The 27,531-nt window shown below is 40.5% G+C and overlaps 1 protein-coding gene across 2 annotated transcripts; it reads right to left on the bottom strand.

Annotated features, from left to right (window-relative positions):
* Positions 1-2,751: 2,751 nt before the first annotated feature.
* Positions 2,752-26,568, bottom strand: pdcd6 (programmed cell death 6). 2 transcript variants are annotated; one of them, XM_077624381.1, is made up of 6 exons: positions 26,315-26,568; positions 14,552-14,613; positions 6,957-7,001; positions 6,562-6,732; positions 3,185-3,294; positions 2,752-3,102 (listed from the first exon to the last, which is right to left on the bottom strand). In XM_077624381.1, exons 1-6 carry the CDS (start codon positions 26,536-26,538, stop codon positions 3,004-3,006), a joined length of 711 nt encoding a protein of 236 aa, XP_077480507.1. In that variant the 5' UTR covers positions 26,539-26,568; the 3' UTR covers positions 2,752-3,003. The 2 variants fall into 2 exon arrangements, with proteins under 2 accessions (XP_077480507.1, XP_077480508.1); XM_077624382.1 differs by having other exon boundaries at positions 6,574-6,732.
* Between the last annotated feature and the right edge of the window lie 963 nt (positions 26,569-27,531).

The raw sequence follows: 27,531 nt of genomic DNA, 5'->3' as shown, positions 1-27,531 counted from the left end.
GGTGTGGTGCCCTGCAGTTGCAAGAATTCAAATAAACAGCAGTGGGCGCCATCGAGCCACTTTGACATATTTTAAAACGATTCGTTCAACGTTCTCTGGAGGAGAAAATACATACTTTTTTCATATAAACAATTTCTTTTTTGTGTTTTGTGTTTTTTTAAACACAGTTTAAGGCATCATGCAAAAAAATAAAATCAAGCAATATCTATGTTATTTACAAATTCTACCAATAGCATGTTGAGGTTTAAAAATAAATGAGTGCAAATATAGCTTTAAATAAAATAAAGTATGCTAGCATAGATGTACATTTTAAAGCAAAACTGCTTTCACAGTATTTGTAAACATGGTTTTAAACATCAGGAGAGAGATCAGTAAAAAGGGAAGTACATGCTGCAATTTGAGGGGTAAAATTCCCTAAAAATCATGCAGTGACTTATATACCATTAACATGATATTATACATAATTATAATAATAAAAGTTAAGACATTCAAATAATAACAGACAGAAATACCAAATAATAAAACATTGTGTTGGTACTAACAGTGGTGCCTTATGGTATTAAGAAGTGAAAGATCACAGAATTTTATTTTCATTTTGTTAAAAGCCATTTCCAGGAAATGTCCGCGCGACATTGGGGGCCAACATTTTATCATTGCCAGCACAGTTTCAGCTGCTTTGCATCTAATTGAGCGTCATTCCTCTTTACGTCCTTAAGACAGAATATCACATGCACATGTGCTTGAGTCTATCAGCGTACAAGTGGGAAAATTAATATCACAAAGCAGTGCTATTTTTGTGTTTAAACAATATTATTTTGCAACCTTCTACATACTGGGTGTTGTTTCTCTTCTGTGACCATGTTTGAAACTCTAAAAATGCATTCATTTTCGGAACCGCTTATCTTCATAAGGGTTGCTGGGGCCTAACCCAGCTCACTACGGGCACCAGGCGGGGGGACACCCTAAATCGGTGGCCAACCAATCGCAGGGCACAAGGGGAAAGACAACCATTCACACTCACAGTCATACCCAGGGGCAATTTAGGTGGTTCAACCAGCCTACCCTGCACGCTTTTGGGATGTAGGGGGAAACCGGAGTACCGGGAGAAAGTCCACGCAAGCCCAGGGAGAACATGGGAGCTCCACACAGTAAAGACCGAGCTGGGGATCAACCCCAGAACTGGGAGGCCGACGCACTAACCACTTTTCTGCCGGGCCGCCAGCTCAAGCCACTATAACATAATATACATTTTTGAAGCAACATCTGCAGCACAAACATTTGAAAGTTATGCATCGAGCTCCCCATTAATCTGCAGTTACATTTAGTTAATAAAGTACTTTTTAATGTTTTTACCGTTTGGTTTAACATATATAAGGTCGGGTTTAAAAAAGGTACTTTGTAAAACTTTAAATCATTAATTTATATGTCATGTCACTGGTAGATTGTGCCATTTAAGATTACCTTTTCCAACCGTAGAAGCATCATGCAAAGCATCCTGTAAAATGGTTATGCGATAAGAATAATATTTAAATTCTTTGCGAATGGGTGACAAGGACAAATTAGCTGGGTAGGTTTGAAGTATCCTTCAATTTCACAGTGTTCTGACATCCCTGCCCGTAGAGCCTCATTTGGGACATGGCCATATTGATCATTGAGGTATTATGGATTTCACTTAAATTTCAGGCAATCACAAGCTATTGATGTATTTATTTATTTATTCATTTTTAGCAGCCAAACATACTGCGGTCATGTGTGTACTGCCTGGACATCTAGTGAGATTCATAAAAATATATCAACTCTCAGATCTCATCAGTACAACACAAACTAATATTAATCGTGCTACATAGAGAATAATAGCCTGTATAACTCAGTCCTCTTATAGAGTCTGTCTACATTTTAACATTTATGTTCAATTCAAAATTGAAAAAGATATGGCAATGCAACATAGATGCTACATCGTGTTAACATTAAGTTTGATGGTAAACCTCAAATGGGGGTGCCATTAAACCGCCTGAAACTGAATTATTTTTAAACTGTTTACTAAGTGCTGCTGTTGTAAAAGGAGTTGAGAGCACTGCCCACATAAGGTGCTTGTATTTCAAGTTCACGGATCAAAACAAAAAAATTTCCAAATGACTTCTCACACCATAAGAACATGCAAATCAGGCTATTTGCATCTCAAGGCACCACTGTAATCCCCACACTGCAGTACCAAAAGGACACAAATAAAAAATGGTCCCCAAGTGATGACACTACAAGATTTAGTTTTTAAATACATTAAAGTTTGTACTTGCAACCGTTATTATTAGGTGTTAGGGTTATTCGCGAAGGCGCCGTTCTAAGATGATTCAGAAAAATTCCAGGACTGGTGTGACTAAAGATATATTTAAAAAACAAACTACGTATAATATAAGTTTCTGTTTTATTGGTGGTCAAAATTAGGTTCATTCAGTGATTGAAGAAGTAAGAATTGTCTCAGGATAACTAATGGCTTCTTCATCATATAAGCACATTTTCTCACAATGCCCCTGAGCATCTGACTTTCTTTTTTGCCAAGAACAGTCGTTGTAGGGGAACAACTTCGATTCTCCGGAATCGGCTTTGTATGTATCAAGAGGACCCATTTTGAAGATGCAAAACAACATCAGCATACTCATAAGAGCCGAGTTGCAGATGATCTCATAACAATCCTCCCGGGAGAGTTATAGCATAGTGCATTACATTCCAGAGAGTACTTGAAGGGGAATATGGTAGTTTGGATTTTATTTTATTTTTTCCTTCGTTTAATCACAGTCCCAGAACCTTTCCTACAAGGCGAGAATATTTTCTCTTAAATCAACATTAAACATTTTTAAGCAAACCTAAGATATAGAGCAGCTATTATACAGGTTTGAAAGAAAATATTTTCATGTCCACTATGGCAGCCATCCAGGAAGTGATGGTAACTTTTTGGCACGGTTTTGTCCAGTTAGTTGTGCTCCTCTTCGGTGCCCCTGTGTACAATTATACTACATTGAAGACCATGGATAGGTATTGTTCATATGACACCTGGATCCAACCATCCTGGTCTGTGTCGTATCGCCTAAAAACATCAGTCAACCTCTGTGGAGAGTAGAAATGATATAATGAACTTCTGAGAGATGAAAAAATATTGTGTTATTTGGATACTTTAAAATAATGTTACCTGCAGTACAATGCAGCATTGGATGAAATCATCAAAGGCCACTTGCCCCTTTCTCTGTCGGTCAAACTTCTCGATCAGAGTACCATAGAATTGGTCTGATAGACGATAACCTGTGCACAGCAAAAAGTCGTCATCATAGTTGTTAAAGTCATCACTCAAAGTCACAAGTACACAACAGTTAAATCAGGAGTGATCAATTTTATCTACCTCATCTACCTTTTTTTCTGGGCCACCGACAAACCTCAGCATATATGTTGAGGGGTGCTCACACTTTTTCTGCTAAAGATTTGTTCCAAAATAGGAAAAAATGTCCAAGTTGCGAAAGATCAAGCAAAGTCAAACATGACCTAAATAATAAATACACTGCCTGTAGCCGATTTTTTGTTGTTGTTCAGCTGCTAGAGCAGGGGTGGCCAACTCCGGTCCTCGAGAGCCGCCATCCGGTCTGTTTTCCATGTCTCCCTCCACCAACACACCTGAATCAAATAATCAGGATCGGTATCAAGCTTCTGGACGGCTTGCTGATGAGTTGGTCATTTGATTCAGGTGTGCTAGAAGAGGGAGATATGGAAAACACACCGGATAGCGGCTCTTGAGGACCGTAGTTGGCCACCCCTGTGCTAGAGTTTCTTTACCAATAGCTCTCAACACCCAACACGTCACTGACCTCCCATTCGCAAGCAGAGACCTGTGTCTCCATGATGCCAGAAGGTTAGCGCGCTGTAGAAGACAGCCTGCTTGTGCAGGGAGCGATCACCGTGAGACAGGAGAGCATGGCGCCAGCACGACTAGAAAGCAGCACCTGTACGTATTTTTACATAGGTGCGCGCCACTTGCAACAAGCCCCCTGACCCCTTTGGAAAATGTCTTTGCATTTCTTATTGATTCAAATGGCTTAATAAATGTTATCATTTTTCTCTTTTTTGCATACATATTTCATCCAAAATGTGTATACTTTTATCAGTTGTTGAAAGGTTCGAGAGGGTAGTATTAAAGCTCATAAAACAAATTACCGTACTGGCCCGAATATAAGATGATGTTTTTTGCATTGATGACTTAAAAGTAGAGCTCTGTTCTGTAGCAAGGTGCGTCCTTGAATTTCTTGCAAGGTTGTCGTTATCTGTTTGTGCCGGTAAAAAACAAAAGCTTACTGTATGAAGTGGAAAATCTCATCCTTGTAAAGTTTTGTTACCGTCTGTTACGGCTGTCAGCCTGGGTACACACTATAGTAGGGTGTGTTGTTTTATGTGTCGTTTCTTTTTCTTCTGCAGGTACATGGAGCTTTGGCTCCACCCCTGTGGCAAAGCCTTGCCCAGGCCAACACAGCTGTGACTACTTCCCAATCATCCCTCCTCCAATCAAGATGCACTTCCTGTCCTTATTTAAACCCTTTTATTTTTCAGTTCGCCCCTTGACTCCCTTGACTGCCTGTGATTGTAGATGCTGAGGCAGTGGAGTCCTTATTTTCTCTAAGATAGCACTTATTGTCTAGAGTTAAGTAAGTTTTGTTTGCCCCAGCTTCACCTGGTATTGTAAGTACGCTACTCATTGTTATATTGAGTATTTATGTTGATAAAGTTAATTATTTTGGGCTGCATAGGGTGAGTTTTGAAGCCTATGTGGCACAGAGATGCAGTGAGACGAGGATGGTTTGTCGGTGTGTGAGACTCAAACACAATCTCCCCAGCTGTGCAATTCTGACATGTTACAAAACCTGTCCACGTTAATGCAAAATCTAAACAAACCGCAGGAGTCTGACGTGGTTCAGTTAATTTCAGACTTCCCAACTTTATTTACCGACGTTCTCAGCCGCACTACCGTTTTGGAACATATTGATGTAGGCGGGGCACGTCCCATTAAACAGCATCCGTACAGGGTTAATATTGAAAAGAGGAAACTAATGGAGGAAGAGGTTGCCTATCTGGTAGCCAACGATCTAGCTCACCCTACAATTGTTTTGAGAACTGAGATGAATGTTGTGAATCTTATGAAATAAATTAGCAAGAGAGACATCGAGTCATCAGAATGATCTGGGACAGAGACGCGTCAGGATCGATTCTCTCTTGCAAGAAACCCGGATATGAGTCTGATGTCTTTTTTGTTACGGCGTGTATTTGGAAATATCCATTGGTGAACATATCAACCCCTGTTGACAATTACAGGCCTCTCTAATCTTTTCAAGTAGGATAACTTGCACAATTGGTGGTTGACTAAATACTTATTTGCCCCACTGTACATGGAACTGGTGCCCACAGGTTCAGTGAATGCCTTGTACTGTATGCTGTATGGAAACCTCCCTGCCGTTGGATGTGTTCAAGAGAGGACGCTAGCAGCCGGGCTGCTAGCCGGGACCTTTAGTGTAGTGGTTACATGCTCGCCTGTTGTACTGGCCGCACTGTGGGTTGCAGCTTTGACTCCTGACCTGGTAGATCGAGACAGATGGCGTCGCAGGCGCGGTTTCGTAGGGGTGAGTGTTTTTGTAATGTGGGAGGAAACCGGAGAACCCGGAGGAAACCCACGCATGCCCAGGTAGAACATGCAAACTCCACACAGGTGGACGTGACCTGGATTTGAACCCAGGACGCCAGAGCTGTGAGGCCGACGCACTAACCACTCGCTCCACCGGGCCGCGTTGTTTAAGTTGTTCGTTAGTAAAATATTTCAATACCATGCGAGGGCAGCCTGGTGGGTGAGTGGTTAGCGCGTCGGCCTCACAATTCTGGAGTCCTGGGTTTGCCCCCAGGTCAGTCCTACTGTGTGGAGTTTGCAGGTTCTCCACGGGCTTGCATGGGTTTTCTCCCAGTACTCCGGTTTCCTCCCACATTCCAAAAAGATGCATGGTAGGGTGGTTGAACACTAAATTGTACCCTGGTATGAGTGTGAGCGTGAATGGTTGTCCGTCTCCCCGTGCCTTGCGATTGACGGGCCACCAAATCAGGTTGTCAACCCGCCTAGTGCCCGAAGTCAGCTGGGTTAGCCTCCAGCACCCCAACGATCCTTGTGAGGATAAGCGGTTCAAAAAAATCAATGAATCCTGTGCAGGTGGTCAGAAAGCTTAATAAGTATATATAGAAAAATATAAATATGAATGTGTGCACCCCAGAGATCGTGTCAGTGGAGTTGAAGAGGTTATTCAAGAAGTAGTCAGCCCACCGGTTTACAACATCCCTTTAATTTCCATTGGGTGACATGTGTGTGCATGCTTAATGTCAATGCTGGAGTTCTGACTGTTGTTCATATGGAGACAGCATTTTGGTTTCAGTTATTAAAAACACCCGAAATACTACATCAAATTTTTTGTCTGTACTTGAAAAGATAATTCACAGAAGTACCAGAACCCTGCACCACACAAACCAAATGAAAATACCATTGCATACTTAGCTGCTCACCGAATCCGGTCAGTGTCTGTTTGAGCTCAATCTTGTCGATGAAGCCTGAGTTGTCCCTATCGTAGGTTCTGAAGATATTCTGCCAGTCTGTGATGTACTTCCACACGCCGGCAAATTCGTTGAAATTCACTCCGCTCTTATTTTCCCTGTCGAACATGGCTAATGGACACCAAGAGGAGGCGTTTAGGACAGAATAAGGAGTTGCCAAGATTATTCATTTATCACAGGGTTATTCCAACTATTTCAAACAGACATTTGAGATCGACTTTTACCAATGAACAGTTCTTAAATTGTAATAGGCAATAAGCAATTGCCATTCGGGACAAATAAACAGACAAAAGCTAGCTGTGTAGAGCGTCACACCCACATCAGAAATTACTTACATATGATGGAGCGCACAGTCACAGGGTTAAATGGTGTCCATGTGCCTGAGAAATACAAAAGAACAAAATATGTTGAAAAAATGAATAGTTTTAGTTCATTTGCATCTCGTCAGTCAAACATTTTAATTCTGAAATTACCGGAATAAACACACATACTAACTTTGGTGTTTTGTTTAGCATTGTACTTTACAGTCGTTAATTTCCTGCGACACCTAGTTGTCTATCTGCTCTGAGTCTCCTATTATACATCTAAACAAGCTTGATATGATATTTAAACGCATATCATTTTGGGAACATGATTTTGTTCATAATGGCGGTACTTGATTTTGTAACTCCATTTCTACAATTAGTGGCACTCATGTCTGTCGGTATTGGCAATTTTTATTGTTTCTGTTCTTTAAGAAAAAAATATATATAGTCACACCTACTTATGAATGCCTCTAGGTACGAAATATTCAGGTTACGATGTTTTTATATGCAAATGAGTGACTCCAGTTAGAAAAAAGATCAAAAGAAAATGCATTTCCTTATCCGTTATTTTATTTCGAAAATATTGTCGCGGATGCATTGATTCTGACCTTAGAGACATCGCTACCCTCTACTGGGCTCTCATTTCATCGCTCTCATTCTATCTCATATAATGACAATAAAAGCATTCAATTCAATTTAATTGGCTGTCTCACAACAACCACTATCCATGTTTCAAGATTCTCTCTTACATACCTGTCCATGTCTGCTAAATGCTCCCCTTATTAATGATTGCAATTCCCATTGTTAAGCGATTAGAAACCGTACAAATGCAACGTGGCACATATTTTCACACACGTAAAAGTCTAAAATGTAGTCCAAAGTGGACGGCGCTCGGCCCTGGTAGAAAGGGCTCTTGCTGCCATCTGGCGGACAAGTACGAGTATTACATCTCCCAATATAACGCCGTGGAGGAAACTCAGCGCCGCAGGGCACATTTTAACTGGGATTTTTGGCCTTATATTTATTTTAAAACATTAAGAAATAATTTATAATAAATGATTCCCTTATAATTTTCTCTCATTTTTGAGAGTTTCTCACGTCTTTCATACATTTTTTTCCAAGATGGCACCGTCAGGCGGCAGCCTGTGCAGTAGCTCTGTCCACTCTTTGTTTACCGTGTTTTACAGCCTTTCTATCTTTTTTATTACATTTTAATATTTCTTGATACATTCCTTATTACTTTACTTTGTACTTCATACTTTTTACTTTAATGTTTTTACAACTTTCTTTGTTCGGTTAGCCTGGCTTTCTACTACAGTGGTACCTCGACATACGATCTTAATCCGTTCTGAGACTGAGATCGTATGACGAGATTCTCGTAACTCGAGCGGACGTTTCCCATTGAAATGAATGGGAAACAAATTAATTCGTTCCAACCCACTGAAAAAACACCAATAACAGGATATTGGATTGGAAAAAATGTTTTATTTCTTCTAATTCGCCATCTATTAACAAAGTAACACATAACTAGTGGTTTAATAGTAATAAAATGTGTTTAATCTAACTAAAATTGGGCAGGTTTCGCCGACGGGAGACAGAGACGTTTGGGGGCATGGGGGGGGTGGGGTTCTTTTTTTTTCCACGACAACGCACTCGTAAACGGAACAAACAAATTTAAATTAACTTGGATTAATATATACAGACACTCAAACATACGTTTAATGTAACTTTACACAAAACTGAATTCTAATTTTGTTGTAATCTTTTGTTACCTTTGTTTTCCGGGTTGGCGGTTTGCCACGCCTCCACCCTCACGTTCGCTATCGATGGGCTGTTTGCTATTGTACTACGTATTCCCTTCAAAATATTCCGAAAATGATTCACACAAATGTCCTCACAATAGGATAACCCACGACCACTTGCCAACGAGAAATAGTCTTGTAGTACATTTTAGCGATCGCTCCGCTGCTCATAAAGACCGGCTCGCAACTCCCTCGTCGTAATGGCTCTGGTTGGAACCGCTTTGAATGGCGCCTATGAGAGAGTTGCGACCAGTAATATTACAAAGAGGGAATTGCGAGCCAGTGCCGCTGATGTTCTTAGGAGCAGCGAACGAGAAGTAATATAATACTCCTCGTATTAGATAATAAAAATAACAGGACATGCAACAGCTCAGCTTACCCACGTGTTGATTGTGGGTAATGAAGTTTCATTCTGAGAAAGAGTGCCATTGCCTATCGGCGTTGTGTGCACGAGTATACTTCATTACCCAGAAAGCCCTCTTTTTGCCCGTGCATACACGTTGTGCGTTTCCTGGTCGATGCGTAGGAGGAGAAACTCGTCTGAATTAATCGTTCAGTATTCGTAGATATTGTTATACATGAAAGATATGCAAAAAAGCTTGGTCACATCACGAAATTTTGATTGCATGACGGGCCAATTATTCGATCGAAATTTCCGTCGTAAGAATTGTATGACGAGCGGTCGTGTGACGAGGTACCACTGTACTTCTTTTTTGGAACCATTCAGCCATGCCTACGCTGTCATACACATGGAATTAGCTGTGAACAATACGCAGCAGAAGGAGCAACACCTCAATGCCACTGAAAATCCAGAGCTGGACAAAAGTGCCGGGAGAAGAAGCCTCTCTTCAGATTAACCATTCCATCTATCATTATGGGGAAAGTAAGATCCCTCTCCGATAAGATGGAAGAACTATCGGCGCTTAACAGGCCAGAAACTGAGTCGAGGAGGTGCACTCTGCTACTATTGATTCTTCAGCTCCAGACTACTGAGAAACTGCGAATAAGCTTGGAAGAGTGACTGCATATTTTCAACCACGGTCACAGTCTGCAGAAGTTCCCCATCTTGTGGAAGACCTCCTGTGTGTGGTTCCAGTTTTATTCAACTATACAACGTATATTCTTGTGTCTGTATCCATTTTTGCTCCTGCAACCAAGATGGTGCCGCTCAAGTGGCAGCTGGTAGCGGTAGCTCCGTCCGCTCTTGCTCATTTTGTGTTTTTGCTGCTCTCCTGTCTTTCTTTATTGCATTTTGATATTTAGTATTTTTACCTAGGTCTACAATGTCTTGTGTGTCTTGTTTCTGTCTTGCTACTGCAACCAAGAAATTTCCGAACATGGGATGAAATAAAGTTCTAACCTATCCTAAAATTGGGACACTTTGGCCAATTTTAAAGGGTTTAGTTGATAGCTGTGTCAGGAACGAATTAGAAAATGTACATATAAAGTACACCTACTTACGAAATATCCAAGTTACTAAAAAAGTACTTTTTGTGTGCTTTTTTGACGCCCTCTTGGTAAAAATTTGATGAGAATGACTTTATATTGTAAATATAGGTGAAAGGTTTGAATTAGACAATTTTCAGTGATGGTGTGCCTTGAGAAGTGGGCCGCTACTCAAAAACGGTTAGGAAACACAGAGACTGATGACAGAAAACACAACTTTTTGTGCCTGAAAAATGTTTAATGTATGGAATAAAAAACCTCTGGTATTCTGTTGTAATGCTTTTCCTAATATTCATTTACAATTAAAGCACATTTTCCTTAGAAAAGTGTATTACAGATGCCCCCGATCATATCATGTAATCGGAGATTGAGCCGATGACGTCATTTTTAGATCAGAAAAACATTTTTTTTTCATTCATTCATTTTCTGAACCGCTTTATCCTCACTGGGGTTGCGGATGGTGCTGGAGCCTATCCCAGCTGACATCGGGCCAGAGGCAGGGGACACCCTGAATCAGTAACCAGCCGATCGCAGGGCACGAGGAAACAGACAACATTGACGCACACACTCATACATAGGGGCAATTTACAGTGTCCAATTAGCCTACCATGCATGTTTTTGGAATGTGGAAGGAAACCGAAGTACCTGGAGAAAACCCACGCAGGTCTGGGGAGAAGATGAAAACTCCACACAGGTGGACTGACCTGGATTTGAACACAGGACCCCAGAGCTGTAAGGCCGACGTGCTAACCATTCACACTGCTGGGCCACAGGAAAAAAATGTTTTTTAAATATATATTTTTTTTAATTCTAAAATTTGATAGGACGTCTACCGTGGAAATGGCAGTGAATTAGTTAAGGCAGGGTGGGCATCCCTGAGTTCAGGGCTAGAAGTAAAAAAAATAATCCAATGGTATCACGATAAGGGATGGCCCAAATCGGAATCGGATGAATGGCCTACCATTGCCTCAATGCTCCATGATGCTTATTGTGCCTGTATACCTTCGATCAGTGTTCGTCGTCACACAGTAGGAACACGGTGTTTCGTGAGTTTTTCACGAAGCAACTTTGCTCTTTATTTTTCATTATTTTCGTTCTTTTAAATTCATAATTCAAAGTTCATAAATTGTGTGTCTTTATGATTTTTTTCAGTTGCCAAACGATTGCTTTGTCTTTGCGTGTTTGTTTTTCATTTTAATGGCTTAATTTTTTGTTTTTCTCTTTTTGTGTTTCTCACATAGTTCCAACAAAATTGGTGTACTTTCTCACTTACTCATTTTTAAATTGGTAGTATTGGGGACCTTGGAACTTTTACATATAAAATGTGTCCCTACCAGTGGCGGGCCGTCAGGGCCTTCAAGGCCTTCTCTGCTGGCCTAAGAAAGATCTGAATCCTATTATATTTTGTCCATCAATACTTATTATTCCAAATGGTCTGTTAGCTTCCTTTCATTGCTTTTCCCCTGATTGCACTGCTTCCAGATGTGTGTTTTCATATTGAAGCATTTAACCAATCACATTTCAGCCATTATTTGTTGCCAGATCAGATCTGCCACAAAGGCTTCACAATCAGTTCTGCGGGCTCTGCTGCATTAAACTAGACTGTTGCTTTTAACCAATCAGATTTCGAGTTGGCAACCCCACAATGCTTTTTCATACGCATTAACATTTTGCTGGCTGGGATATGTCATTGCTTTCACCAACTATGATTGGCTAGTAGGCGGGCCAAAGCCATAGATCGCAAACTCCACCCACAATGGCCGACAGAAGCAAAAACAAATGTTTGCTCACAAAGATATTTTCCAGATGGACTTTACTAGAAAAAAATGGACATCATTAAGAAAGGGCGGTCAACTCCGAAGCTAGCAAGCCTGTTACAGCCGTGAAAATGGTGTGTGCGGCACTTTCAGTGCGCTAACTTAGCTGCACAAGCAAATAGTATATTGTTGTGTTGATTTAAAGCCATTTTCAAAACGGACTATGCCGGATATACGACAGGAGAGGCTCAACTTTCATCATTAGCTTCGATGGCGATAGGAAAGAAGGAAGAAAGAAAGGAGGATGGATATTGTGTACAGTTAAAAATAATTTTGGGTGAGTATAATATGGCTATATTCCTAAATAATATTTCAATTGTGGGCCCGGTTCTGATATCTGAAAAGCTCCAGTGTTTGTATTTAAGCTCCAGTGTTTGTATTTAATCACTAAATGCTGCTAGGATGTGGATTTTACCCGTTTAATTTTTGCCGTTTCGCCATTGACGTCCATCACTGTCTTTTCCCGAGGAAATCACCCCCCTGGCCTGGTTGTAATGTCTCAAAACCTCCAGTATTTGTATTCTGTCAATAAATGCTGCTAGGAAGTTGATTTCACCTAATTTTAGTGCATTCTTGTCATTTCACGTAATATTAGGAGATGTAAGTAATATTGGGAGAAAAAGTAATAACATTTTGAGATTATAAATGTTTCATTATTTATTTTTACATCACTCAAATTCCACCAATCACATTTCAGCCATTATTTGTTGCCATGATCAGAAATCTGCCGCAAAGCCTTCACAATCAGTTCTGCGGGCTCTGTTGCATTAAACAAGACTGTTGCTTTTAACCAATCAGATTTCGAGTTGGCAACCCCACAATGCTTTTTCGCAGCCATTGGCATTTTGCTGGCTGGGATACGTCATTGCTTTCACCAACTATGATTGGCTAGCTATAGAGAGTAGGTGGGCCAAAGCCATAGTGAGGCAGCCAGAGATCGCAAACTCCACCCACAATGGCCGACAGAGGCAAAAACAAATGGATTTGGTTGCAGATTTGCTCACGAATCTATTTTCCAGACGGACTTTTCCAGAAAAAAATTGACATCATTAAGAAAGGGCGGTCAACTCCGAAGCTAGCAAGCCTGTTACAGCCGGGAAAAGGATGTGTCCGCCACTTTCAGTGCGCTAACTTAGCTGCACAAGCAAATATATTGTTGTGTTGATTTAAAGCCATTTTCAAGACGGACTATGCCGGAAATATGACAGGACAGGCTCGACTTTCATCATTAGCTTCGATGGCGATAGAAAAGAAGGAATAAAGAAAGGAGGATGGATATTGTGTACAGTTAAAAATGATTTTTGGTGAGTATAATATGGCTATAGTCCTAAATAATATTTCAATTGTGGGCCCGGTTCTGATATCTGAAAAGCTCCAGTGTTTGTATTTAAGCTCCAGTGTTTGTATTTAATCACTAAATGCTGCTAGGAAGTGGATTTTACCCCATTTTATCCCAGTTTAATTTTTGCCGTTTCACCATTGACGTCCATCGCTGTCTTTTCCCGGGAAAAATCACCCCCTGGCCTGGTTGTAATGTCTCAAAAGCTCCAGTATTTGTATTCAATCAATAAATGCTGCTAGGAAGAGGATTTTACCTCATTTTAGTGCATTTTTTTGCCGTTTCACGTATGGACGTATCAACGTTCATCGCTGTCTTTTTACCGGGGAAATGATACTCCTGGCCCGGTTCTGATGTCTAAAAAGCTCCACTATTTGTATTTAATAAATAAATGCTGTTTTCGGCTGGATTTTACCCCATTTTCGGGCAATGTTTGCCCGTACGCCATTGACGTTCATCGCTGTCTTTTCCCGAGAAAATCGCCCCCCTGGCCTGGTTTTAATGTGTGAAAAGCTCCAGTATTTGTATTTAATCATGAAATGCTGCTAGGAAGTGGATTTCACCCCATTTTTGTTCATTGATTTATTGATTATTTTTTGTGTCGCAGCTCTAGCTGCAGTAGAGGTTTTATAGCCATAAAATAGTTTTTGAGGGTTGGATTGATACGTTGAAGGCGCGACCAGAAAATGCATTGACCGCCACTGGTCCCTACTTACGAAAAATTCAAGTTATGAAACCATTTCCGGAGCCAATTAATTTCATAAGTAGACTCTGCATGGTTATTGTCAAAAGAAACCAAAAAGCTTATGTTTTCCACACATTTTTAGAGATCCGAATCTGGTGGAAAAAGATTGTAAGATTTTTTTAATCACAACAAAACAACAAAATAATCAAGACGGATAAGGAAATTATCAAAAGAATCAAATTATGTTTTGTAATCAAATATGGAACATATTTCTAAATAAATCTCTGCCTAGATTCAACAAAGCCTATTGATTAGGTCTTGATTCTGTCCTGACGATGCAATGATCAGTGTTGTGTTTTACTCGCGTGAAGTACATTAAAACTGTTATATATTTTGATTGTGTCTATTGTGTCCCCCCCAAATTAAAATTGCAAACTGGGATTGATCTGATCCACACACTATGGATTTGAAATTAAAAAAAAAAAAGCTCTAGGAAAATATAGGAGAAAAGGAGGTAGTAACATCCGAATGCATACCGTTGGATAAGGCCTGCTGGAGCTCAGAGTCTGATATCACCCCACTGCGGTCCTTGTCGACCCTGGCGGGAGAGGAGAGAACAGATTATTACATATCACCTGCATGAACCCCAAAACACTCTGAGGGGACTGAATTGGTGGCCAGCCAATCGCAGGACACAAAAAGACGGAAAACCATTCACGCTCACACTCATATTTTAGGGGAGATTTAGAATGTTCAACCAGCCTACATGCATGTTTTTGGGATGTGGAAGGAAACCGAGGTAACCCATGCAAGCCAGGGGAGAACATGCAAACTCCACAGTGAGGACCTGGGCTTGATCCCTCGACCCCAGAACTGAGTGGCCGGGGTCCGAACCACTCGGCTGCCTGGTCGCCCACAAATCAAATAAACCCCCCAAATTATTCCAAAATCACATTTTTCACACCGACCTAATGTCACTAAAAGTTGATGTCTGCGGAACCTAAACAATGTCTGGTTTGAGTGATGTAAAAATAAATAATGAAACATTTATAATCTCAAAATGTTATTACTTTTTCTCCCAATATTACTTACATCTCCTAATATTACGCAGAAAAACAATTTTGTCCTCACATGGACTTTACGTCGCCAAAAGTTGATGCCCTTGAAACAAAACAACTTCCGGTTCATGTAATTTAAAAACAAGAAAATGACTGAAATCTGGGAAATTACGACTTTTTTTTTACGAAATTACGAAAATCCCCCAAAATGTAAATGCAGTTCCTGTACCCATTATTTTATTTTCAAATTGTGGCGGTAATATTGTGGCCTGCTTTACTTCAACTTGGAGCCTCCCACAATAACAACAACTCTTTTTTGACCGCCATTTGTCGTCACGTAATTCATCATTTAGAATTATTGGTGCGAATGAAATGAATAAGCGGGCCTTGTTATTGGTCAAAAAACAGAAGATGAGAAAGTTGCGTGCAGTTGACTGATATTGCAAGGCAATATGGTCGGTCGTAACTCAACTACTAGCATTGCTACGCTAATGACGCAGAAGGAAGCATTAAAAGTGACGACTCCTTGGCATGGCCTCTCTGTACTGAATGACGAAATGGATTGTTAGTCCGTTGGAGTTCTATTTAATGCTATCTTGTTTTGAATTCATAATTTGAAGTGTTCAATGTTGTATTAATGTTTCCTTCCTCCTTACTGTACTGTACTACTGCATGAATAGAACATCTTTTTGCATGCTTAATCTTCATTTTAATACATTAATAAATAATTTTCTTACCATGTTCTTTCATTTTTGTCTATTTCTCACATCTTGCAGACAAAAGTGGGACACTGATATGGTTTTAAAGGGTGTAGTTGGTAGGTTTTTTTTTAGGAATGTCAGAGGAATTACAGAATTTACATAAAAAGCACTGCTCTGGCTTATGAAAAATCCAAGTTGCAAAAACAGTTTTGGAACCAATGAATTTTGTAAATCGAGGTACGACCGTAGTTCGATTTTAATCTTGTAATATTAAGATTAAGTTTGATTTATTTATTAAAGGGACAGTACAAATTCATGAACATATATTAGATGTTTCCATTTATTTATTATAATTTATGACTTCTTGTATTTGTATATGTATATAATGTAAATGCATATGTATATGTATTTTTTTTTATTTTTTATTTTAGCATGTTTCAACGTGAAAATCAGATTTTTGTTTCTGTTAACATTAGGATATAAACCTGTTGCAAGATATATATATATATATATATATATATATATATATATAATCAGTGGTGGGCCGTGCATTTCACACTTAGGCCTTCAGTAGTCCTGTGTGTGAATCAATCCAACCCTCAAGTATTTTATGGCTATAAAACTTTTAATGAAGCTACAGCTGCGACACATATAAAAAAAATCAATAATAACCTAAAAAATTTAAATATTATTTAGGAAAATAGACATTTTACTCACCAAAAATTATTTTTATTTATACACAAAATGCATCCTCCTTTCTTTTCTCAAGAAGATTTCAATTACAGATTACACGTGCCTTTCACGTCCATCAAGAAGTTCTTTTCTATCGCCATCAAAGCTAATGCTGACAGTCGAGGATGTCCTGTTGTATTTCTGGCATAAGTTTTGATTCTGTTTTGGGCTGAAAATGTCCGTTGGACAGAAGCAGTGGACACGGGGATGGTCACTGTCAAACCCACTACTGTGTACAGCCGCCCCATGCTCTCACTCAGATTTTTCTGCTGAAGGAAGTCAAGGAGATCAGTGGGAGATTTTCCTGTAAAATCATCCGTGGCATACATTACAATCAGTTCTGTTCTTAGCCGACCGATGCAGATGGAAAAGTGTACAGTGGCTCTGCATTAAGATGGAGAAGGCTGCATGTGGGAAAGTTTTCTGGTATTCCCAAAACTTCTGCGGGTCGAGGAGGGAGAGAAACATCAGTCTTCCGTGTTCTTGAAATCTTGTCCGCTTCTGGCAAGTAATATTGTCCAGAATCCTGTCTTGGAGTTGGTGGTGGTGCACGCGAGAATCTTGCGCTTGACCTCTTCGTGCGTTTGGAGCACCCGCACTGCATTCAGTGGCCTCGTAGATTTCCTCATATCAGCTCCTCTAGCGCTCAACTGTGTCACAAAACTCCTTTACTCTTCCAGGACAAAACTGTACATCCAGTTTGTTGTTCTGTAGCATTGAAAAAAGCATGTCTGAATGCTCAAAAATGCCATTAAATGTGTGAAGCAAAAAAACAAAATTCAAAATCATCCATGTGCTTTAAATCCACCAGCACACCGCACAGAATCATTCACCATTACAGAGACAAACAGTTCTTTTATTTCCCTTCTCATCTCTTCCTCCATCACTTCAGCAATAGCAGTGATCAGGTTGTTTTGTATTTTGCCCGACGTGCCACTAAACACTTCATTAGTGGACAGGTGGTAATGTAAATCCGTGTTTCTCTCAGCAATGAGAGAAAGAAGTTCCACATAATTTCCTTTGTTTGGGGATGCAGCGCTTTCATCGTGTCCCCGAAATAAAAGTTTACAGTCTATCAAACTTTTTAAGATTTCCCTATTTTTCTTTACCTTTTCGTTGTGGCGCTCCGTTTCCCTGCGCCCTTGCTCGCTGAACTGTAACTTCACACGGGTTTCCCAAAAAAGTTTTGGAGAGCACCGTTGCTTGTAAGTGTCCGGCAGTGTGTTGGTGTCTCGTTGCTGCTTTGGCTAAACAAGTCAAATTTGCAAATCCAGTGTTGCTCCAAACACCATGTCGATCGGTGGCAAATAACAAGCACTCCCAGCAATAAAATTTGCAGTGTTCCTTGGAGCCCGTGAGCCAGGAGTAGCGCTCGTAGTTAGCGAACTGAAAGTGGCGGACCCATCCTTTTCCCAGCTGTAACAGGCTTGCTAGTTTCGGAGTTGACCGCCCTTTCTTAATGATGTCCATTTTTTTCTGGAAAAGTCCATCTGGAAAATGGCTTTGTGAGCAAATCGCCAACCAAATCCATTAGTTTTCCTCCGTCGGCCATTGCGGGTTGCGTTTCCAATCTCTGGCTGGCTCACTGGCTTTGGTCCGCCTACTCTATCACTAGCCAATCATATATGGTGAAAGCGATTACGTTTCCCTACGCCTGCGAGAAGGCAATGACTTATCCCTACGGCTGCGAGAAGGCCTTGGTGTCACCAAATCGAATTCTGATAGGTTAAAGCAACAGTCTTATCGACGCTTGTTTAATGCAGCAGAGCCTGCATAACTGATTGTGAAGGCCTTGAGGCAGATTTCTGACCCTGGCAGCAAATAATTGCTGAAATGTGATTGGTTAAATGCTTCAATATGAAAGAAAACATCTGGAAGCAGTGCAACCAGGGGGAAAGCAATGAAAGGAAGCTAACAGACAATTTGGAATTATTTAAGTATTGATGGACAAAATATAATATATGATTCAGATATTTCTTAGGCCAACAGAGAAGGCCTTGAAGGCCCTGACGGCACACCACTGTTATATATACACATGCACGCGCACGCACACATACACATACACATACCGTATTTTCACGACTATAAGGCGCACATTAAAGTCTTAAATTTTCTCTAAAATAGACAGGGCGCCTTATAATCAATCCAGTGCGCTTTATATATGGACCAATACTAAAATTGTTATCATGATAAAATAAAATAAATCAGTCGATAGGACAACTACGGCAAGCAGCCCGTGACTCTACTATTTTCCCGTAGATAAAGTACTGCGCAGTGACTGCTGGGATATAGAGTTCTTAATACGCCCAGTTCTTCAATACACCCAGTATGACGGCGAGCACACTAATTTGGTGCTCGCCGTTATTTCGGCTGTATTTACAAAATAAATGTTGGCGTCAACAGAGCATTCAAAGCTAGACTGCGAACTATATTATATATATATATATATATATATATATATATAATAATATATATATATATATATAATAATATATATATATATATATATATATATATATATATATAATATATATATATATATATATATATATATATATATATATATATATATATATGTATATGTATATGTATATGTATATGTATATGTATATATGTATATTATATATTGCTGAATGTCGAACACCAATAGCGCTGAAAACTACGCCAAGCAGCCCCAGACTCTATTTCCGGTGCGCAGTGACTGATGGGATATAGAGTTCTTAATGCACCCAGTATGACGGCGAGCACACTAATTTGGTGCTCGCCGTCATTCCAGCTGTATTTGCAAAATAAATGTTGGCGTCAACACTGCGAACTGTGTATATATATATATTATATATTAACTCGGAGCTTGCCGTCATTCCCAGAGGCTTGAGAACTACAACCGCTGGACATCGGCATCAACCGGGCTTTCAAAGCAAAGTTGCGAGCAGCATGGGAGCAGTGGAGAGGGGACCCGGCGTTTTGGAAGACTCCTTTGGGCAATTGTTTAATTCAGACACAGAAAATGAGGACTTTGATGGTTTTGTGGGTAATGATGACGTGAGTACATTTTAAAATGGCTAAATAAAGTACAACCAAACTCAGTTTTGCTTCCGTTGCCTTTTTAAAAACGTGTTTTTAGCGTGCGGGTTTAGCGTGCATTTGGTGCATGTAGCACCAAATTACTGTGTTCGCCGTTGTAGTATATTGATACTATTAGTGCAAAGTTATCACAGCCGTCAACCTGGGTGTATTGACAAAAGGACTATATATCCCAGCAGTCACTGCGCACCGGAAATAGTCTGGGGTCGCTTCCATAGCCAGCGCTATTACGGTTTGAAATTCATCCATAAATAATATATATATGCCATGCCGGGCTGCGTCTAAAAGAACGGTGTGTCCTTTGTGTGTGTAAAATACAGAAATAGCACTCGTTATTGACACTGCGGCTAAAAATACGATGCGCCGAATAGTCGTGAAAATACGATACATATACATATACCGTATTTTCACGCCTATAAGGCGCGCATAAAAGTCAAAAAAAGTCAAATTTTTTCTCCAAAATACACAGGGCGCCTTATAATGCAGAGCACCCTTTGTGAGCGCCGTGCGCCGCCAAGCGGCGCCGAGCGGGAGCGCTCGTGGGGGCGCCGAGCGGCTGGCGATAGCGCTGGCTACTGGAAGCAGCTTATTTCCGGGTTCCGGTGCACAGTGACTGCTGGGAAATATAGTTCTTCCTCACTACACCCACATGCTAAAAACATGTTTCAAAAGGCAACGGAAGCAAAACTGAGTTCGGTTGTACTTTATTTAGACATTTTACAATTTACCCAAGTCATCACCTTCAAATCCCTCAAACTCCTCATCTTCTGTGTCAGAATTAAACAATTACCCAAACGAGCCTTCCAAATAGCCCCCCCCCCCCTCTCTTCGTTATCAGAGTCACCGTAATTTCCATGTGGCTCCTTAGAAATTATGCCGGCTTTGGCAAAAGCTCGAACAACCGTGCAAGCAGACACGTTCGCCCAGGCGGCAACGATCCATTGACAAATCGTAGCGTAAGAAGCCCGGCGCTGCCTGCCACTTTTCGTGAAGCTGTGTTCGCCAGCGATCATCCACTGCTCCCACGCCGCTCGTAACTTTGATTTGAAAGCCCGGTTGATGCCGATGTCCAGCGGCTGTAATTCTTTGGTAAAGCCTCCGGGAATGACAGCAAGCTCTGAGTATACGTCACGTAACCAGTCTCGGGGGCGCTCGTGACGTATATGACGGCTCGCTGTCTGTTTTGATTTGCGACTCCATGCCCGGCTGGCGAACACAGCTTCAAAGCCTGCATAATTTCTAAGGAGCCACATGGAAATTACGGTGACTCTGAAAATGAAGAGAGGGGGGGACCCGGCTATTTGGAAGGCTCGTTCGGGCAATTGTTTAATTCTGACACAGAAGATGAGGAGTTTGAGGGATTTGAAGGTGATGATGACTTGAGTAAATTGTAAAATGTCCAAATAAAGCACTACCGAACTCAGTTTTGCTTCCGTTGCCTTTTTAAAGCGTGTTTTTAGCATGTGGGTGTAGCGAGGAAGAACTATATTTCCCAGCAGTCACTGTGCACCGGAACCCGGAAATAAGCTGCTTCCGGTAGCCAGCGCTATTGCGTTTCAATCTTAATCCATATGAAATATATATGCGTCTAATGAAATGGTGCGTGCTTTGTGTGTCTAAAATACAGAAATAGCACTCGTTACTGACACTGCGGCGTAAGAAACGATGCGCCAAATAGGCGTGAAAATACGGTACATGTACATATACACACATATATATATATAGATAGATATATACACACCATAGTTATTCGAGTATAACGCACACCCATAATTTGTGACTAAAAATTGGTAGAATTTTTTATGGGATATATAAATATGTATATATATAGATATGCATATATAAATATACACGTGTTTTGTGTAACACGCTTGCTTCAATTATATTATTTAATTATTATCTATTTTATTTAAGTCTACAATTTCTTTTCCTGTGTCTGTGTTTTCACCTTCTTGCTCCTGCAACAAAGTGAATTTCCTGAGTACAGGATGAATCAAGTTTAATCTAATCTATTCTTATATCGCAACAAGTTTACATCCTAATGTTAAGAGAAAAAAATCTGATTTTCACATTGCAACATGCTAAAATAAATTAAAAATAAAAATAGAAATGAGTGGAAATGTTAATTTTTACTCTCCAAGTCAATTTTATATCCTGTGCCCTAAAAAAATTTAGACAGTGGCCCTGACTCGACGGCTTTTCAAACATCCACTTTGCTGTGCGATTAAATGGAGATGTTAATTTTTGCGATCATTTATTTAATTTAAAATGCAAATAGGTGTATATGCTGTACTATAGAGATACGATTTATCTCCTGCCCAGAAAACTGAGACAACTGAGTCATATCATCAGCTGACATAATTGACACGTTACTTGCCTCAAAGTTATGAAAGAATGCCTGTCCAAAATGTGACTCAGTTGTCCCTTAGCAACATGAAATGTAGCACTTAGTCAACAAACATTTTGATTTGCAGCAGTGGAGGTAAGGGAGGAGTTAGGGAAACGTCTATTTAAAAAAATAAAATGAAAAAACAGAAACATTTCACTTGTAGATGTGTCACTTCACTATGTGTGTAAAAACAGTGGATTTCTTTTTAATATGATCTGCTCTACTCATGTGCAAGAAGTTTGGGCGCAACCTCCACCCAACCAAATGAAGCAAACATTGTTCTCCCCGAAAAGGAAAAACAAACTCAGACCAATTTCATAAAGGAGTGCTTTGTGAAGGTGAGACCACTTCTGCGTTGGTGGTTACCAACCTTGACTAAACAGTGAAAGGCGAAGTCAAAGATGTTACTGTCCCATCCAATGCTCACCAAAAGGACGTGATTTCAGGGTCGGCAGAAGCTTACGATTTTTGGCAAGGGAAGTGATTACTTGAGTCGATAAGACTGAATATGACAAAAGTGAGACAGACCATTCACTGACTGTCGATCCTACTGAGAAGAGCAGCCTCACCACGAACTCCACCCAACACACACACACACACACATATACACTAATGAAAACACACATCTCCCCCAAGCCAAGTCAAGCTTAATTAAACCTCTCTTTCGGCAGTACCCTGAAAACTCCGACCCGGGTAAAAATTAGACGTCCCGATTCTTGTGCAATGAGTGAGTTACTCATTACCTAAGTACTCCAAGTCGCGTGCTGATCAGGTTAGTTTGGTTGTTGTTATCGCTACTTTGGCTCTAATGTCTTGTCACTCTTCAGTATTCTACACAAAAAGAGAACAAACACGCGTTTGCCAAGAATCAACGTAGTCCTATCTCTATTTGAAGCTGTCTTCGTCTTGTCCTCTTTCGGGCCTTAGGAAACAAGCGTGATACTAACGACAGCCAGCCAACTACTTCATTGCTCACTTAGCATCAAATCTATGGAAACGCATGTAAAAAGGATTCTTGATTGCAAAAAGATTATAAATATGTTTTTTTTAAGTCCAGTACTTATAGTGACTCATTTGTCTGTGTGTGCGTGGTGGCGGGCCTCTCACCTCAACTACGTTGTATTGACTCTGATGACGTGACTGAAGGAAATTCCAGGGATCCTCCCTCAGCTCGACAGCAGCCATAAACTGTGCCCCAATTGAGGTTCTGCAGACTGTGAAGCCTTTATTTGAAGCCCAATTACGTCACAACACTTAACCATACCCTGTCCCTATTCGTTTGACTTCCATGGCTGTTCCAAATATACTCACCGTATCAGATATTTTTGGCAGATTCAACTGTCTTTGCAAGAAGTAAACTCGACCTGGCATTTCCAATTATATTTGAATGCGATAGCATTGCCAGGTTGGGAGTAAAATTCAATTACTAAATTATTAAAATAGTAATGGGTGACTTTTTTCTGTCAACGTTTTAAATGTAGAAGTGTGTCCAAGGTCTTGGTCATCGCCTATCGTGCGTCGTCGCTTTCACTTTTGGAAAACTGTCTTTGATTCTCACCCTGTCACTCAGAATGCCTTGCGGTGATCCGGTGTAATAAAAAACTGAAATTTGTTTATATACATATGGTAAGAACATAATAATGTTTTTTTAACTCCCTTGGATGGCCTAAAATAGAAAATTATACGACAATCCACCTTGACCACTAAATTTATTATCTGCCTTCTATCCTCAGCCTCTACTAATAAATATATCTTAATTGTTATTATTAGTAACTACTTATTTACCAATGGAGTAGTAGTTGCGAGTGAGCTCTCCTAATTATCATCATCAGGATGTATTTAACACAATAAGGGATAAAAGCATGGTGAGTAATGTTGGAATAATCATTATTATAAATGTGTTTGCAATGCTTACTTAGGAATAGAAAGCCTTATTATAAACATGCTTACTATATTAATCAATATATCTGCTTATTAGGAATAGTAATGCTCATCCTGAATGTGTAACAATATTAAACAATATATATATATATGTGTTGAACGCTGTGCTTTTATGTTAGAGTTATTGGCATTAATAAAAGCCATTTTAATGCATGCCTTGCTAAAGTAAGGACTGGTTCACATCAAGAGGACAGGGAATGGCCATGGGCATGGAGAGGTCTCACAACAATTGCTCTTGGGAACTGCGAACTGTTTTCGGCTTCGGAGGACTCACGACAGGTGCTCTTGGGAACTGAGGACTGTTTACGGCTTCGGAAGATGGTCTCACAACAAGCGCTCTTGGGAACAAAGGACTGTTTCGGGAAGATTCGACAGGACCTACAAATGTTTTGAAAACTGTGCAAAATTGTTGTGAGACTCTATGAATGTTTAGACTTCTGTGGGGCATGGCGTTAAAACCTTATGAATAAATTAGCGAAACGGACTTCGAGTTGTTAGAATAATCTTGACCGGACGAGGGGGAGGATGTATTCTCTTCTTGCAAGAATTAAATGGTGATGTGACTACAGATGCCTTTTTTATTGAAAGCTGAATTTGGAAATACCTAAGGAACATTGGATAAACCTAACAAGTAATCACATACCTTATTTCATCCAATATACTGTACAAGGATGATGCCGCACTATAAAATAAATATTCTGCATGTCATATGTAGACAATAAGGCTGAAACAACTCATCGATAAAATTGATGAAAAATCGATTATGAACTTTGTTGCCAACAAATGTTATTGATTATTCTCATTAATTATTTGGAGGTGTACTCAATGTAGTCAAGCCCATTGTACTCCAATTATTTATTCTAGAACTTGTTTCATAACTTTAAAAAAAATCAATGGAATAACCCATATGAAAACAGGGGACGTCATTAATGCTAATATCAAATAAAAAAAGTGTACATGTCATAACGTCTATGGGGTATACAGCAGTCTTTTAGAGAACTGGCAACTATGTACTCAATAAATTGGGGTCTTGAGATGAAAATAGTGACCCGGCGGATGAGTGGTTAGCGCGTCGCCTCAGTGGGAGACTTGGGTTCAAATCCAGGTGGAGTTTGCATGTTCTCCCCGAGCGTGGGGTTTCTCCGGGTGCTCCGGTTTCCTCCACGTTCCAAAGACATCCATGGTAGGCTAATTAGACAATCTAAATTGCCCCTAGATATGAGTGTGGGTGTGAATGGTTGTTTGTATCCTTGTGCCCTGCGATTGGCTGGCCACCAATTCAGGGTGTCCCACGCCTCTGGCCCAAAGTCAGCTGGGATAGGGTCCAGCACCACCCACGACCCGTGAGAAACAAGGGGTTCAGAAAATTAGATGAGATGAGAATAGATCATAATTAAATAGATCTGAGATGAGATGAGAATAGATCATAATTGAATAGATCCGAGATGAGAATAGATCATAATTGAATAGATCCGAGATGAGAATAGATCATAATTAAATAGATCTGAGATGAGATGAGAATAGATCATAATTAAATAGATCTGCGATGAGATGATAATAGATCATAATTAAATAGATCTGAGATGAGAATAGATCATGATTAAATAAATCTGTAGTACCGCCAACAAGACCATGATGCAGCCGCACAGTGTTCCCAGTTTATGAAGTGCAGTGGCTGTGGGCACAGCTGTTACATTTTAAAATTCCAATGAATTCACCAAGTTTCGAGATGGTGTCGCATAACACATCTACACCCCCCATACACACACACGCACACACACACACACACACACACACGCACACACACACACACACACAAGTAACAATAGATAAGGGTGAGAAATTAAGAGAAATTGTTCTAAACTGGACAGTTTTCTGAGGGGGGTGGGGGACTAACACCACATATAACCCCTTGCATTCCAATGAAACAAAGCAGCACCACTGCGGTATGACATAAAAATCATCTGTACATAATTTGTGGTACAGCAACATCTGCCTGTAACTTGAACGCACCAAGATGTGTAAGGATGTGTTAACCAATATAGATTTACCCTATTTTAAACACTATATTGGCTGTATGTTGAAAACAATTAACGATGTGTATAGGGATAAGACAGTGGAAAAGAGTCGTCATAATATAACCCAATTCGATGACGTTATTAGACTGATGTAAAGTGAAATGACCTTAAGAAGTGACGTGTGTGTCACGCACTATGCAGTGGCCTACTTCAAGGAAACCCCTCGTTTTTATCCGACGGAATCACTTAGGTTGAATTTTGTAGGTCAATATAAAAAAGACAAAGATAATCCAGTAAAAACGAACAAAAAAGATCAAGGAGGAGTAAAGACTGATCAATCGCAATCTGGTCTCTCGCGTAACAAACAGCAGCTCACCTCTGGAAGATATTCCACAGAAAGCTTTGATCCGGAGGGTTGTTTATATGCGGAGGAGCTCTATAAGGACTGTGATAAGCCATTTTGAATATGACTAAACTGGAGAGAATGCGTCCAACTCGCACATATGACAGGCGCACTCCTTTTCCTCGACTCTTGCCTCCCTCCCGACGGTTACTGTGTTGCTTCCTTGTTCGCGCCCACAGGCGTGGCAAATCGTTCATTTCTCATAAATAGAGTAATCTCTCTCTCTCTCTCTCCCTCTATCGCCCCCTGTTTCAGATCGTGGAACACCCCCCTCTACGCCCCTGTCTCCCTCTCTCACTCTCTCCCCCTATCTCTACCCCATCTCTCTCCCCCATATCTCTCTACTTGGCCTTCCTCAGGTTGCCTCCAATCCACCCCTGCGTCCCTCAGGAGGCGTGTTGTTGACAGCCCAACCTCAACTGGGTAAATGGTGTAGTTCCAGCCAATTTCCTGGCACTCGCCTGCCAGCCCAAAGTATTTGGCCTTGTATCGGAGTTTGAACAAAATGCACTCTGATGTGCTTTGGTTCAGACAGGAGGAAAACCCACTTTAATGAGAACTCCGTAACCATTTATACTGCAGGGGTGTCAAACCGGTCCTCAAAGGGCCGCAGTGGGTGCAGGTTTTCATTCCAACTCAACAAGAGGAATCCTTTTGCAAGTGTAATCAGTGAATTAAAGTCAGGTGCTACTTATTTTAGAAGACACCTGATTGGTTAAAATCCCGGCACTGGATCGGTTGGAACAAAGACCAGGACCCACTGCGGCCCTCGGCGGAATCGGTTTGACACCCCTGATTTATAGGCTGAGCAAAACCGGACACAGGCACTCTTTCGACATCGTTTTGGCAAAACCACATCGTCTGAGATCTTTCTTGGCAGGTCAGCCTGAGTTTTGCTTGTATAAACACAGGATGCTTGTTCAAGACTTGCTGGCGCTTACACAACTCGGTTCAAACGGCGGCCGTGCAAATCTTTATATAATGTATAATGGCATATATTAGATCTAATTCCACAATATTCCCTCCTTTTGTAGTTTTTAACTACACACACAATAGTGCAATTCCAATATTCGAACAGAACATACAGTTCAGTTCTTTGGACTTCCGGTTCAAATCGGTCCTGACAAATGTCCAGGAGTCAAGTTCATGGGGCATGAGTCTTGATAGTCGTTATAATGGGCAAGAAGTGA

The sequence above is a fragment of the Stigmatopora argus genome, chromosome 17, assembly GCF_051989625.1.
Source record: "Stigmatopora argus isolate UIUO_Sarg chromosome 17, RoL_Sarg_1.0, whole genome shotgun sequence".
Lineage (NCBI taxonomy): Eukaryota > Metazoa > Chordata > Actinopteri > Syngnathiformes > Syngnathidae > Stigmatopora > Stigmatopora argus.
Note: the sequence above shows the minus strand (reverse complement) of the source record. Positions and strands in the feature narration are given on the sequence as shown.

Bases quoted from the DNA above. Each gene is read 5' to 3' on its own strand.
- pdcd6 (XM_077624381.1), bottom strand. From the start codon at position 26,538: ATGAACGATTTGCCACGCCTGTGGGCGCGAACAAGGAAGCAACACAGT. The intron at 14,614-26,314 runs GTGAGCTGCTGT...CTCTCCCGCCAG, and splicing joins CTGTGGAATATCTTCCAGAG to GGTCGACAAGGACCGCAGTG. The intron at 3,103-3,184 runs GTAACATTATTT...TACTCTCCACAG, and splicing joins AATGCTGCATTGTACTGCAG to AGGTTGACTGATGTTTTTAG.